General features: G+C 42.1%; 1 protein-coding gene across 2 annotated transcripts in view; it reads right to left on the bottom strand.

Annotated features, from left to right (window-relative positions):
- Positions 1-14391, bottom strand: part of CHRNA5 (cholinergic receptor nicotinic alpha 5 subunit) — a 28918-nt gene extending 14527 nt beyond the window's left edge. For both annotated transcript variants that reach the window (XM_030578226.1, XM_030578227.1), the window contains exon 1: positions 14170-14391. In XM_030578226.1, the coding sequence (XP_030434086.1) occupies positions 14170-14323 (154 nt within the window). In that variant the 5' untranslated portion in view covers positions 14324-14391. The remainder of the gene's footprint in view (positions 1-14169) is intronic.
- Between the last annotated feature and the right edge of the window lie 2338 nt (positions 14392-16729).

Here is a 16729-nt window from a genome sequence, read left to right as displayed (position 1 = left end):
GGAGAGGTTTTAGTTGGGGGCTGAAGGTGACAGCTAGTGGCGTTCCGTTACTTTCTTTGTTGGGCCTGTCCTGGAGTAAGTGACTTCTGGGTATTCTTCTAGCTCTGTCAATCTGTTTCTTCACTTCAGCAGGTGAGTACTGTAGTTTTAAGAATGCTTGATAGAGATCTTGTAGGTATTTGTCTTTGTCTGAGGGATTGGAGCAAATGCGGTTGTATCTTAGAGCTTGGCTGTAGACAATGGATCGTGTGATGTGATCTGGATGAAAATACCTAATTGAAATAAACTTCAGTGATACATGGCAGAGCATTAAAGGACCTTATGATGAACATATAGCAGCTACTGGATAGAGTCCAACCCTGCTTCTGCTGGGAAGACAGCTCAGAACTACTGTTCCAGTTTTGGAAAACAATCCATCTCCAAAGTGGCCAGACTTGAAGAGAGTAGCCAAATTGGATACAAGGGCTAAAAGAGCTTATGAACACTTTCACAACAGACATCACACAGAGAACTGCTGGGTCTAGAACCTGGTGACTGTATTCTTGTCGAACTGGATAGAGAAAAGGGATGGACAACTCTAGCTGTCGTAAAGAAAAATAATTCAGCATCCAGATCATATTTCATCAAGACCAACAGTAGAGAGTTCAACAGAAACAGCTGACAGCTACAGTATGCTCCTTAAAGAGAACAATCAACAAAGCAAACTCTACAGATGGCAGATGTAGAACAAGATGATGATTCAAGGATTCTGGCCCAACCACACCCAGTTGTTGCAACTAATGGCTAGCCAGATGATAAATTGTTATGCGTGCAGGTCGTGTAATTAGAAAACCAGCATGATTCAGAGACACTTAGCAGACATACATACTTCAAAGACAGCATGATAGCATACACATTGTAAATGGCAGGAATGCAGAACATAAAATGGGAGATGTAATGGAATGCTAAACTGTATTATACAATTTAGCCACTAGGCGGTGTTACGAGTAAATACCTTATTTAAATGAACCTCAGCCATGTCTGGCAGAGCATTAAAGGATGAACCCATGTGATGTGTATAAGCAAACTCTGTGATCAGTCTATATTAGGGTTGCCAACCCTCCAGGATTGTCCTGGAGTCTCAAGGAATTACCAGATTAATCTTGAATTAAAGATTATGTCATGTGATGAAACCTCCAGGAATATGTCCAATCAAATTTAGCAACTCTAATCCATATCTGGTACATAAATACATGACACTTATTCTGTAGAAAGAAGCTGTCAGTATCCTCAGCTGTCAATCTCATGCTGATTTTTTTTTTGTTAAGGTATGAGTGTGCTACTAATTAAGGCATACTGTCTATAACTGGGATATTTCAATTCTCAGTGAAAAGATAATTTTCCTGCTTCTAGTTAAACTTGAAGCTATTTCTGAAGGATCTAATTGCTCAAGTGCCTAGTGATAATGTTGTGTCAATTGTTTATTATATCCAGTTTAGTTCAAAGCTGATCAAGACATTATTTAAAATGTCAACCTACTGTCAACAACTCTGTACTAAGGAAGTGAGAAGCAAGATTATTTTCATCAGCTTTCTATTGCCACCACTTCAAATATTTGCAAACAAGAGTATGAATGAGCAAATTTTTCTGGTCACTGAGTAAAGTATCTGTTTGCCATTTCCTTTTTAACATTCATTTTCCAAATGCAATGGATGTTTGATGTTGTTCTAAGTTGTATAAATATACTTATAAAACTACAAAACTATCAGGAAAAAACCTTTACTGAATTTGGAATGGGCTGAGAACAGGGCACAACCCCAATTTTTAAAACAAGTCCATTGTAGGTCACCTTTAAAACTGATGCTTGGGATGACATATGCTCTACATTTTTAAAATCTACCTATTTGGTTCATCCACTACTGCCAGCAACAAGGTAGTCAGTGTTGACAGAGGCCTAACATGGTTTTGTGTTTGAAAACTGTTCTGATTTTATTGATACTGGCATATAAAGAATCAAGAATGTTAAAAAAAATTTAAAAAGAGCCATGTTTATTTCTGCTTCATACCAAGCAAGAGTCGTATTTTAAAAAGGGTGAAAAAGTTCTAGAATCCAAAAGCTGTACTTTAAACAGGACAAAGTAAAAAAAAAAAAAAAGTAAGAATAATTAACAGTAACACTTTATTAAAAATCCTTATGATCAGAGATGTCTGTTTTGTATCTAGGCACAAACACCAAACAGATTTTTTAATTCCTAAGTGACTTAGGCGTTTAATTCCCACTTACTTACTTTGAGGCTTGAACCTCTAAGTACTTAAGTCACTTCTGAAAATGGAATTTAGGCATTTTTGAAAATTTTACCCTATTTGTTTTTCTGACAAGTATTTAAGAAATACAATTTAAAAAAACCCTAAAATTAAACTTTCTGATCCTATTAGAACATATTGAAGTGGTATACACATCTTATTTTCAGTATTTGTAAACATAAGTAACAACTCAGGAATAAATGTGTTTATGAAGTAGCTATGAACACATTTAAATATTGCAAAGATTCATTTTTGTGCTTTAAGTGGGTAGATAACAGCAAGTCTGAAGAACTAACTTTTGACTAATAATTTTTTTCCTTGAGATTCAGAGATGTTGAGCACAATATTTTCAACAAAAACGGGACAATGTATTGCTCACTGTGAGTACTCACATGAGACGGAAATAATGGTATAATCAACTATAGCACAGCAAACTTTACATAGATCTGTGATATCTTATTCATCATAAACTCACATCCTGAAGTGTCTCAGAATGCAGTGATTGACTGTCAGTCCCAAAGAACAAAGTCCCTCCTTTAGCCACAGAATAGATATGACACATGGTGAAGCAGCACAAGTTTCCCCACACTACTGGGACAATCCAGTTCTTCAGAAAAAGCCTGTAGTGGCGAGAAGAGTTTACTCTGTACATTTATTTCAATCTCTGGCTGCTCCACAAACTGCCAGAGGTGAAAAACACCATGTCATCCAGTCTTCCAATAACTAGTGTTAGTACTAACTTAAAGAAACTAAAGTAAAATGATGTTTAAAGAAAATTGCTACCGGAAATACCTTACTGCATATCAAAATTTGATAACATATAAAGGTTTGGTCATGAAACTTAATTAGAATAAAGCCTCTTTGCAAATTTTGTAAATCTTAGTATTAACAAAATATACTGAAATTTGCATGCCCTTACCTCAGTTGTTAAAACTAAATATTTAAGAAAGTGTTTCATCAGTGCCAATGAATGAGAAACTCAATTACACAATTTCTGTACTGCAACTCATAAAAAAGAGTAAAAAGCCTTATAGCTGCCATCAATGCAAACATGCAGAATATGTAGATTATAAATACTAAATCTATGGGCAGATTTGGTAAAGCAGCAGTGAAAGAGGAACAAAGGCCATATAACTGTAAGTATAAGAGATACATCTTCAGACAGATTTGATGATTTCCTGGTCACATAGGAGCTGGAACTAGGGGTACTGCACCAGCCCCTGGCTTGAAGTGGCTTCCATCATATACAGGGTTTACGGTTTGGTTCAATGGCTCTGAGCACCCTCACTATACAAATTGTTCCAGCACCCCTGTCTGGTCATGGTATGGAAAAAGTTATAGTAAACAATCATTACACCTCTTTCTAACTTCCTTCTACTGTATCACTTTTGCCCTAATTTTAACATAGTAATTTAGTTACTTATTTAGAGATTCAGTCCAACTTGTATCCCCTTATTTCAGAAAAACTTCAATTGTTGACAGGAAAAGTATTTTTAGGGTTACACAAACACTTTCATCACAACCTCCAAATGTCATTTTGGGTTAAACTGAATTTCCACTTTTATTTCTTGATGAGTTTTTCAAAGATGGTAACTCAATGCTTGGTAGAAGAGGTGCCTGAAAGAATTTACATCTCACTATTGGCTACAATGCATGAAGCAGTTTACCACGCTTTGCCCAGAGAGAGATCTCTGTAGTTTTTGTCTCTCCATTGAGCAATGGAATATTCATTCCACTGCATCAGATTCAAGCTCCTGAATAAAGGAGCATGACTGGCAATGAATTTAATATTCAATTGATGCCTGTCAATTTCATAGATTCATAGACTCTAGGACTGGAAGGGACCTCGAGAGGTCATCAAGTCCAGTCCCCTGCCCTCCTGGCAGGACCAAATACTGTCTAGACCAGGGGTCCCCATCTAAATGCACCTGCATCCTGGCCAGCGGTGGAGCATCCGCCGAAATGCCGCTGAATTTCTGCAGCATTTCGGTGGCAACGCCTCTCAATGACGCCACTTGCCGGCAAGTGGCGTCATCGAGAGGTGTTGCTGCTGAAACACCGCAGAAATTTGGGGGCGACGCCTCTCGATGACACCATTTGCCGGCAAGTGGCGTCATCGAGAGGTGTTGCTGCTGAAACACCGCAGAAATTTGGGGGCGACGCCTCTCGATGACACCACTTGCCGCCGACAAGAGACGTCGTCGAGAGGCGTTGCTGCCGAAACGCCGCAGAAATTTGGCGGCATTTTGGCTGATGCTCCACCGCCGCCATGGTCCTTGGTTTGGCGCCCGCCAGACAAAAAGTTTGGGGACCACTGGTCTAGATCATCCCTGTAATCCGATTGAAAAAATTATTTTGTTCAAGGCCAGGAGCCCTAAACTACTTTAGACTATATAACCACATAAACAGACATTCTAAACAAAACTCATTGTTCCCACCTAATGAGGTCCTGGATGCTGAATTCCCCCCACATTCATGTCAAAATCAGAAGTATTTAATCAAAAATTGAAGGTAGATTGAAACTCAATCCTTCACTTTCTAAAGAAAATTCCTTTCCAGTGAAAACTATACAATTGTTTCAGACAATTCTTGCTGCCTGTCTTTTTATAAAGACATTCCCCCCCTCTTTTTTGGGCGGGGCAAGAGATCTTTGGTAATCCATGTACCATTTATCAGTAGATCATTAATTCCTTTCTCTGTAAAAACAAAGTTACAAACTAGAAAGAAAACAACAGAGACAAAAAATTCTATGCCATGAAATAACTACACTAGAGAAAGCAGAAGACGACTCAGAATGGTAATTTGTAATTTTAATAATATGTTCTAATGGAAATAAACAATGTTGAGTATGTGTTCCTGGACTATTGATACACTTGGAAGGCAGTGAAAAAAATCAGGCATTCCTGCCATCCCCACAGTTATTCGGGCCTTACCTACACTAGAAAGGGTTTGCCAATCCTAGTGGAGAGAGAGTTTATGCCTGCACGTCTTATGTCGCCTAACTCTGTAAGCCTCTACACTAAAATGTTGCTCCCACCAATGTAACTTGCCCACTATGCCGACTTAATAATTATCTCTGCAAGAGATGTAACGCTTAGGTCGACGTAGTTAGATCAATGAAATGTCAGTGGAGACACTGTGTTATTTATGTCAAACTTTAATGGTCTCCAGGAGGTGTCCAACAGTGCCCTACCATGACTGCTCTGGTCACCGTTTTGAGCTCCGCAGCCTGGTGGCCAGGCACCAGAGATATAAATATTGTTTTAAAAAGTTAATCAATCATTTAACCAGTTAACTGCTGGGGCTGGCGTTGCTCCTGTCGGCCGGCCGGCGCAGCTGCTCCCACCAGCCGGCCGTCACGGCTGGGGCTGGGGCTGGGCTGCTCCCGTTGGCCAGCCAGCATGGCTGGGGCTGCTCCTGCCTGCTGGCCAGCAGGGCTGGGGCCGCTCCATCTGGCCAGCTGGCATGGCTGGGGCTGCTCTGGCGGGCCCGTGCGGCTGAGGTCGCTCCGGCCAGCTGGCGCAGCTTGGCCTGGGGTTGCTCTGGCTGGTTGGCCAGTGGCTGGCTGGTGTGGCTGGGGTTAATGGTTAGGGCGGGTTAACTAGTAAGACTAATGCTATTTTACATCCCTACCAAAGTATATGCCCCTCTCCTCTAAATCATTGTGAATTTTTGAAATTCCATTTCTTGTTTGCTTGGTGTGGAGAGCTCACCAAGCAATTGCCCAGCTGACCGTGCTGGCTACTTTCTGCAGATGTGCTCCTGCCTGCCATACATAGGAGATGGTGGGTGACCTGAGTCTGTGAGAAGTGGCTGTGCAGGCACAGCTCCAATACAGCCATAGAAAGTTTAATATCTACGAGCAAATTGCTTGCGGCATGGGGGAGAAGGGCTACAAGAGGGACCCGCAGGAATGTCACATGAAAACCAAGGAGCTGCAGCAGGCGTAACAGAAGGCAATGCTGTCTGACAGTCGCTCTGGTGAGGAGCCACAGACTTGCTGCTTTTACAAAAAGCTGCATGTCATCCTCAGCGGAGACACCATGACCACCCCCAAAAGCTCCATGGATACTTCAGAGGAGTCAGAGTCACAGACCCCAGAGTGAACAGTGAGGAAGAACTGTCAGATGAGGAAGAGCAGGAGGAGGAGTGTGGGGGATAGGCAACCAGGGATTCAGTAGCACAGTGACCCAGGACCTGTGTTTGACTGCAGAGCAGTTGAGCCAGTCCTTAGAGCCAGCACAGGCAAGTCTGATGCAGGGGAAAAGAACCTCTGGTAAGTATGTAATTTGCTTTGATATTGCAGGGACATATCTGTTCATTTACTCCTTTTTAACCATGCTAGAAGAGGTAGTGAAATAGCAGTTCTATTAGTTATCTGCTTCTCATTCCCCTGTAGAGTTAGGCAGAGAGGGCACTGCAAAACAGAACAGGGAGAGACGTGCAGCAGGATACACTAGCACTTCTCAAGCGGCAAACAGACATGCTGGAGACTATTGTTGATCTTCAGGTTCAACAGACTTGTGCTCGCCTCCCTCTGCAACCCGTAGAGAGCTGCATTCCAGGACCTCCCTATACCCCTCATTCCTACATGGTATCTGGGGCTGCTGCACTACCTGTACTCTCCCCCGGAGTGGAGTGGTAGAGACAGTAACAGCCGCACATTCACTGACCTGTGAGAGACACGGTTGGTATATGTGTTTGTGAAATGAAAATGACTGTTCTTTCCCCTTCAAAGGTTCTTTTCTCTGTATTTATAAAGTTTCATTCAATTACAAATATGTCTGTTAGCATGGGTTTGGAATAAAAGCCTATTTATGGAAACTTAGTTAATCTTTATTAGTTCACAACATATGCTAGCTGGGGCTGACATCATTCACAGATAATAGCAATAAGTGCATTGGCAATGTTATATTACTGCACACATAGCATTCATTACAAGGTTCATATCGGGATGCAAAAAAACAGTGCCAGGCACAGCACACTACAGCAACACACACTACTGTGGCTCACAATTAAAATGGTCTTTAAAGCCTCCCTGAGCCCTGTAGCTCCCCATTGAGCTCTTCTTATAGCCCTGGTATCTGGCTGCTCAAAGTCAGCAGACAGTCATTCCACCTCTTTCCCCGGCAAAAGCTTTTCCCCCCGTTGCCTCACAGATATTATGAAGCACACAGCAGGCAGCTATAACCACTGCAATATTTTTTTCACTGAGGGCTGATCTTCTGAGTAGACAGTGCCAATGTCATTTTGCTTCTGCTGAGCCTGTGGTTGAAGTGCTCCTTGCTGCTGTCAAGGTGGCCAATGTATAGCTTCATGAATCACAGCAGTAATGGATAGGCTGGGTCTCCAAGGATCACTATTGGCATTTCAACATCCCCAGTGGTGATCCTCTGGTTTGGAAAGAAAGTTCCTGCTTACAGCTTTCTGAACAGACCTGTGTTCTTAAAGATGTGTGCGTCATGCACCTTCCCTGACCATCCCACACTGATCTAGGTAAAACGTTCCCAGTGATCACCCAGCACTTGCAATACCATAGAAAAGTAGCCCTTTCTATTGATGTACTCTGTGGCAAGGTGGTCTGATGCCAAAATAGGGATATGCGTGCCATCTATCACTCCACTGCAGTTCAGGAACCCCATTGCTGCAAAACCATCCAGTATGTCCTGCACATTGCCCAGTCCTTGGTAGCAGGACTCCATTAATGGCCCTGCACACTTGCATCACAGCAATCCATAGGGTGGATTTCCCAAGTTCAAATTGATTCCCGACTGATAGATAGCAACCTGGTGTTGCAAGCTTCCACACAGCAATTGCCACTCACTTCTCCACTGTCAGTGCAGTCTCATTTTGGTGTCACTGTGCTGGAGCAAGCTCCGCACACAGTTCCAGGAACGTGGCCATGCACTGCCAAAAGTTCAGCAGCCACCGCTAGTCATCCCATACCTATGTAATGATGTGATCTCACCAGTCAGTACTTGTTTCTCGGGCCCAGAACCAAAGCTCTACCATCTGCAGCTGCTCCATGAAGGCCAACAACCTTGAATTGTTTCTTTGCATATCCCACAGCAAGCTGATCTCCAAAGAACTGTCATGTTCCCCATGGCTCCTCTGCAGATATTGCAGGATCAGGTGTGCTGTGCTTGCAACGCTCATCACAATAGTGCAGAACTGTGCATGCTTCTCAGAGAGATGATGGATGCACAGCTTTTGAAAAAAATGTGCAAAACATTATGGGATACAGATAAAGTTCTGGGATGGAGAAAACTACATCACGGACCACTGAAACGACGTTCCCAATCACCCCTGCATGACTTGTTTGCCCCAATGTGGCATTGTAAACCCTTCCCAAAACACCCTGCGCTAGATGGTTGAGAGTTCCACAGTTGGATAACTACCCAGGGTGCACTGCTGTCTGCACTGATGCAAGCATTGCCAGTGAGGATGCGCACTGCCAACACAAGGAGCATAGTGCAGACATGCAAAGAGATTTAATTACTGTAGCAGCTGTATGGTGACATAATTTAGGTTGACTTAATTTTGTAGTGTAGACTTGCTCTGAACCGGTTAAGAGTGTTTTTGCCAACTAACAGATCCCTAAATGAAATAAGCTGTACCAGCAAAAGGACCTTTTCCCCAGTATAACTTTGTTTATACTGGGCTTTTGCTAGTATGGCTACGTTGGCTAGGGGGGCGATCCCCCCCCCTTCATGCCTGATATAAAAGCATGCTACTATTTCTATTTTCCTTTTTTGAGATGGGATGCGGGGGGGGGAGGCTTTGTTTTTTGTATCAGCCTCTGGCCAGTAAATGTCTTTTGAGTACGAAGCTTCACCCTCTCTAGCTTCTGGAAAGGAAGAGCCTTCTGTTTCTTCTCCCACCATCAAGCCTTCTAGCTACTGCGGGAGCACAGTTATCCTCTATCCTAGCGAATAACTCCAGAGCATACTTCTACTACTCCTTTTTCCCAGGCAGCAGCAGCAGCAGAGGGAAATGGATGTACTTGACAGTTTCACATGGCCAACTGCAAAAGTTTGAATGGCAACTGTGTGACTGACCAGATTTTTTAGATTTGTTTCATCTTGGTACTGCTTGGCAAAGTTATGAACATGAGCAGAGGAACAGAACTGTGTTTGTGGAGTAAAGAAGGTGACACTTATTTTTTTTACGTTCACATTTAGAAGGTTATTATTGCAGTCAGAAAAGCAAGGAACTTTTAAATCAAAACTTCTGCAAAATATCTACTAATGGCTTGGCACCAGGGAAAGCTTACTATTTACCACTGGTTAGTAGATTTTGCAAGACTTGCTGATAACCAGCATCATCATAGTATATGGCCATGATGCTTACAGAGAATGACTTGTATATAGATTGCCTATTCTTTCCCTGGCCCATATGTGTCAGTCCTTAGATTAAGAGCTCCTCAGACTTTATACTGCCCCCCTTCTTGAATGCCTGTAATGTGCTTAGCATAGCATGGGCACTACTATAAATATTAAATGACAAACAATGTCTCAACCTATGGTTTGCCAAGATGTTTATTGCTCCACCAATCTCCAGGGTTGCTGAATACCAGCAGCACTGCTGTGCATATGATAAAATGCATTGCCTTGCAAAGCCCTAGCAACATTCTTTTTTGGTTTAGCATTAGTTTCTTTTGCTCAGTGATAAATTCAGTGGGGAGCAGAAGTGATGTCTACTTCCTGCTAAACAGCTAAGGTAGATGAAGAAACCAAATGCCAGATGCTGGCTGGCTGGCAGCCTAGGAGTGGGAGGCAGAGCCACTGTGGCAATCCTGGCTTCACTGAAGTCAATGGGATACCCTAGGAACAGTATGGGGGAAAAAGCATAGTTCTTGCTGACCAGGGACCTGGCAGTGAAGACAGAAGAAGGTACATGCAGAATGTTGGGGCAGGCTGCAACTAAACAACTGATGGAGAAATCTGGAAGGAAAAAAACATCTGAAAGGTTGAAGGAGAGAGGAAAAGTAGGAAAAGCATACAAACGAAGTAAAGTGGGAAGTGGAAGGAGAGAAAGGAAAAGCCATAATGAAGGATTTTAAGGTTAGAAACATTTTATTTATACAAGTTTCATTGATTCTGTATGCATCATGGAATTAAACTGACAATTTTGTAAATACTTATACAAATAAGGTACAGCCCTCAGGCTCCTGGCAAGTTGCCAGTACAACCCTTGATGTTGTGCACTGGTACATCACCTGTTGACAGCAAAATTCTGCTCATGCAACTAGATCCTAATCCCAGATACATAAGAATGTATTGTTCCCCTGGCTTGTACAAATCAAGTACTCTTCTTCAGTATGCAAGAACAGTAGTAGATTTTAGAAGATATGCCAGTATGTTTTCCATACGTTTTTGCCAGAATATCAAAATTAAGGTTTTCATTTCTGGACAGAGTGGAACTATACAAGACCTCCCATCCCGAATTTCTCTACAATCTACTGGAAGATTCAATTTTTTTATATTCTCAAAAAAAAGCAAAATCATTTAAAGGAGAATCATGATATAAGTAACCTGATAAATACAGGAAACTTTGTTCTACAATTCTAATAGATGCAACTTCTCTCAGAATTCACTTCAGAAAACTAATTCTTATCCTTTAGGTTTAAATTCTTCTATATTACAAAATACTTCATTTGTTTTGTTTTGCAACAAACAACTAACGTTTGTAAAACTAGGATACTCCAAGAAGAAAGTTACAACATACACACTCAAACAGCTGCATTGTAATGAATAGAAAACTGAAGTTTAATTTTCAAGGCTTTGGAAAGCATACATAATAACCAAGTCATATGGAGTTTAGTTCACCTACAACTGATAAATAACTTGTAAAGTTTACTATATAACTTGTAAAGGATTTCCCCCACAATTTTAATATACTATTCTAAACCAATACTATAATATAGTTTACTGCCCCAATTCACCACATTTTTCAAACAATTAAATATCTACCACCAATTTCTATTTTTTTAGTAAATTACAATTTTATTGTAGTTAAAATGGCCAAGAGAGAGACAGATTCTCCCCTCAGATACATACAGACAGTTCTCACTGAAGACAAAGTTGCATGCTTCTACCCAAGGGCAAGATTTGGCTCCTGTCATAAACAGATAGCTAAGGGTTAATGTTCTTTTACCTGTAAAGGGTTAACACAGGGAATCTGAAACACCTGACCAGAGGACCAATCAGGAAACAAGATTTTTTCAACTCTGGGTGGAGGGAAGTTTTGGGTGGGAGTTTTTTGTTCTTTGTCTTGGGTCTGACCCTCTTGGCTCTGAGAGTGATTTTTCTATCTCCTGGCTTTCTAATCTTCTGTTTCCAAGTTGTAAGTACAAGGATAGTAAGACAATAGGTTTAAATTGTTTTCTTTTGTATTTACATGTGTGTAGTTGCTGGAGTGTTTTGAATTGTATTCTTTTTGGATAAGGCTGTTTATTCATTTTTTTTCCTTTAAGCAATTGACCCTGTATATTGTCATCTTATTACAGAGATCATTTTATGTCCTTTTTTCATTCTTTTTATATAAAGCTTTCTTTTTAAGACCTGTTGGAGTTTTTCTTTAGTGGGGACTCCAGGGAATTGAATCTGCAGCTCACTAGGGAATTGGTGGGAGGAAGAAGTCAGGGGGAAAATCTCTTTGTGTTAGATTTACTAAGCCTGACTTCGCATACCCTCTAGGTGAGGTGGGAAGAGAGATTAGCTCTCTCGGTACTTGTGTTTCCAGGACTGGAAGCAGGGAATCTCCTAGGGTCGTCCAGGGAGGGGAGCCTGGGAGGAAGTAACAAGGAAACAAGGGGAGGGGGTTATTTCCCTTTGTTGTAAGACGCAAAGCATCTGAGTCTGGGGGTCCCCCAGGGAAGGTTTTGGGGAGACCACAGTAAGCTAGGCACTGTATAATTCTTAGCTGGTGGCAGCGATACCAGGTCCAAGCTGGTAACTAAGCTTGGAGGTTTTCATGCTAACACCCATATTTTGGACGCTAAGGTCCAGATCTGGGAAAAAATGTTATGCCAGCTCCACACAAGTACTTGACTATGACCTTTTTCAACAGCTCTATATAATTATTCTTTCTATTGTGATGAGACTCATTTAGTGAAAATGTATTCTTCCAACTACTATAATTCACAGTAACTTTTTTAAAAATCATTTTTAGCATGATAGTAACATAGGTAAGGATTTGTTACGTTTCAAACTAAAATTCAAAGTTTTAATCCAGTTTAAATTGCACTATTTGCACTGTTCATTTATTTTTTTGCATCCCAGTGTAGAAAATGAAAATCAATTAAGCCAATGTCACTTTTGCTTCAAGCGAGTTTAACTTTCAGGCTTTTAATACTGCCATGGGTGGAATATTTATCTAAAACCAACTTTTGGAAGACTCGTACATTCTGCTGCTCTTAAATTCTATGAAAGCAACATTTTACAACATTTGTATTTTAGGACAAGCTTGAGCTGACTGTACCCTTTCAAATTTGCATAATTTTATCAACATTTTTATTTTGTGGAGTGTTTTATACATTTAACTGTACAAATCAAATCCTTACTTTGAGATTAGCCACTGGGACTTCAACAGGGTTAACTCAATGAATAAGTCAAGCAGAATTTTATCATAAATCCATACGAATGGTATTTCAATAATAAGAAATAATTGTCACGTATCATAAGAATTACTAAAATATATTGTTTGCCTCTGGCATATAGATAAACACACAAAGCAAATACATCACTAATCCATGACCACATCAGTTGTGAATAAATGCAATACACCTTACAGAGAACAAAAACACAAAACAAAAAAAACCCCTAAGGTCTGATATAATGACAACAATAGCATTCTTCCTTATTTGGAGTAGTTGTACAACCACCTAATGAGACACTGTGATCAGTATTTGTAAACACGTATGTGTGTGCCCAGAGAACTTTTGCTTGACAAGGGCAAAGAAAAACTTCTAAACAAGGTTGTTTGTGGTTTTTTTCCCCTCTCTCTTCTGTTAAATAAAGCTGTGTCTGTTTAATCATGATCTCTCTAGATTACTTTCATTAAAAATCAAATAAAAAATTCCTCTGAGCTCTACCTCTGCACTGTCCCTAAGGATTGCAAAGCCTTGACTTGTCCTTCAAATCAGATTTAAAATGTTTGAGTCTGGTCTTTCAAAAAGTTGACATAGCATGCAAAATAAACAAAATGTGTTGCTATTTAAATCCCTGCAGGATTTTCCAAGTAAACTGTGTTTAACTCCAAAATCCGTTGTCATTTCTTGAACAGCGTTTGTATTGGCAGCTGTGCTCCATGCTGCACCACTGTTATCTCACAAAATCCCAAACTGAACTATTCTGAGATGTGGGATGAGAGGCAGGGGAGAATAAAGAGTGAGGAGAGAAGATGAGCATAACCCTGATACCACCCCTTGTAGGTTTCAGACTTTTATCCATTGGAAGCAAATTACCCCTGCACACAGCTTGTGTTATTTGAAACCCAGTGTTAAAAAAAGTATCATAATTCGTGATTCCCCATTGAGACCCCCGCCCAAACGCCACCACGACCCGCTCTCCTACATCCCCGTTCTCCAAACCTCTCCACGACCCCCTCTCCTACATTCTCCTCCCCCAAACCTCTCCACGACCCCCTTTCCCCGCATCCTCCTTCCCTAAACCCCTCCACGACCCCCTCTCCTACATCCCCCTCCCCCAAACTCCTCCACGACCCCCCTTCCCTAAACCCCTCCACGAGCTCCAACATACCCGCTGTCCCCCTCCCCAGCCCCACTTCACCTTCCCTCCTAACATGCACTCGACTGCCTCCCCGACACCGCCACCGCCCGCCCGCCCGGCCACATGGGGGAGGGTGCAGCCGTGGTCCCTTTACCCGCGTAGGGGGTCCGGGCGCTGCCCCTGGCGGCGGTGGCTCTGCCGGCCGGACTGGGCACCCCAAGGAGGGGCACGAAGAGGCAGGTGAGGAGGAACAGGAGGCGGCTGCCGGGGGAGAGGACGCGGCGCGCCTGGCTTTCCCGTTCCGCCATCGCTCAGCACAGCGCGGCGCCGCCTGGGAGTCCGGAGAGCGCCCGGAGCCCCAGCCTCGGGCAGCTCCGCCTCACACTCCGGGCAGGTGCAGCTTCCCAGCGCGGCTGGGCTTCCCTGCTCCGCCCCTCGCCGGGAGCAGTGGGCGGGGCACGGAGCGAGACACGCCCCTTAGGGGCGCGCTGGAAACCGTTAGGGGCTCGCTGTGTCCCTCCCTTCGGGGCGCGCGCTCTCCTCCTCTGACGGGCGCGGGGGCAGGGCTGCTCTCCTGCCCCGAAGGGAGGGGAGGGGTCTCACTGAAGATACATGGGGACGGTGCTTAAAGTGCGCTGAATAAAGTGGAGGGTCTATCTTGATCTGGAAGCTTTGTGCTTAATGTGCGCGCCTCAGCCCGATTAGCTGTCTATAGCCCTGCCTGGGGGGTCCCGGAATGGCCTTGGCACAGCGGGGGCATCACACCTGCTACAGCGAGGTAATGAGGGGTTCGTTTCTCAGCCCTCTCTTCCTTGCCCTGCGGCGTGGGTGCAGCCCTGCTCCTCATGCAGCTCAAGAATGACCTGGCAGGCAGCTAACACTGGGCACAATGGGGTTGTCCGTGTTTGGCCGCTGTGCTGCACAGCTGTGGCCCGTGGGCAGATGCTGTATGCCATGTGTATGAGCTTATGGCAGGCACTGCAGATGGCCTTATGTGTGGACACCATGCCACACGTGTAACATCCTGTTGCTCCCTATTCCTTGTTCTGCTATAGACACCTACTGCCAACCCCAAAAGCTCGAAAATCATGAGTTAGACCTTCCAAAGCCATGAGACCTTTAAAAACATTCTACTTTTGAGTTTTGCTTTTTGGTTGTTTTTGGTCTTCTGTTTTTTTTTTAATTCCCCCTACCCCTCCAGTGTATGTGTGTGAGAATTAATGTGACTGTCTCTCCCAGGTGTGTTGATTTTGGCCCCCACTGCAGCAGCCAGCTGTCACTCTCACATCTGTCCATCTGCCTGCCCAGCAATTAATTCTGCCCTCACAACACCAGATCAATCCTGTCTCCCCAGCCCCACATCAGTTCTGCCCCCCAAAACAACCCAATAATTCTGTCCACACTTCTGATACTCCTGCAACTCCAGTGGGTCCTCACTCTCCTCCCAGCCCTGAGTGGGGGCTTGGAGTAAAACTAATTTTTAAATGCTGTTATTGATTTTTCCTATATCAATATAATATACTTTTAAAAAGATACATATGAAAACAGAAAATAGAAGTAACTGACATACTCAAACTAATATATTTCTGATTTGAGGTATTACCTGATGATACTTTTCAGTTTGTGGACAGAAGGAGAGGAAAAAATAGGTTAAATGACTTTAACACAATATTTATTAGCCGCAATGTTTATTATCCATTATGTTAAAAGTTGTTTTGAGTATTAGGGTGGGGTACATGCGTGTATCTGTGTCTCCAGACACACTATTCTCAGAAAATGAAGAACATTTTCAACTCATATCATTTTTAGCAATTCTTTATCTCCTTTTCAAGATGTTTATTATATGTGTTAGGAATTTCATTGTTATACATATTGTCAGTGATCAAAACTATTTTATGTCTATTATTTGTTTTACAGAAGAGAATAGATAAGTGTGCCTATTTGTATACATCATAATATTTTTTACACCATCCAAAATAATAAACAATATTTCATCATGTCAGACACTAGTTTACCTTAATGAAAATCAATACTTCCAACACTTTTAAATTAATTTTTTCCTGCATGCTCTTTGTTTTAATATGCTGAATGTCATATTGAGGTTACTTATGTGTGCAGTAGGCATAATGCAGTCAGCATAAACCATCCAAAGAGCAATTGCTTTCACGGTAGTTTTTCTAGTGTAGTCCTCCAGTGTCCTGTTGTATGGATTAGAACGCTTTGCAGTAAAAAATGACATTTCACACATTGGGAACATATATCTTCTTGTTTAGTCTTGACAATCTCTTGCTTTACACACATTGAGTGATTGATTCTGCATTCATTGCACACCAGAACGCCCATTAATTTTAGGTGTTCAAGATGTAGGATTTAATCCTTAGTTTGCAATTTGTAGTTTACATGCAGGATTCAACATAAAATTATAAAATTAGGCATTTTGGCCTATGAACATCATGAAAATATGTTCTGTTCTCATGTTTAATATCAATTTAAATTTGGAGCAAGCAATTTTCTGAGCACTCCAAAAATCAGTCTGCAACATTTCTATTGTTTATCACAAATTTAAGGTTCAGCCGGTAATTGGTCTATGACCACATTGCACTGTCTGTGCTCCTAAATCAAATTTGCTTCTTAAGAGTTATATATATACTAACCTTAGGTAGGAATTGCACGAAAGGGATTTTATGACAGTTTCTGGTTTAAGGTATTGGATG

Source organism: Gopherus evgoodei, chromosome 10 (assembly GCF_007399415.2).
Source record: "Gopherus evgoodei ecotype Sinaloan lineage chromosome 10, rGopEvg1_v1.p, whole genome shotgun sequence".
Lineage (NCBI taxonomy): Eukaryota > Metazoa > Chordata > Testudines > Testudinidae > Gopherus > Gopherus evgoodei.
This window is presented reverse-complemented; position numbering and strand designations above follow the sequence as displayed.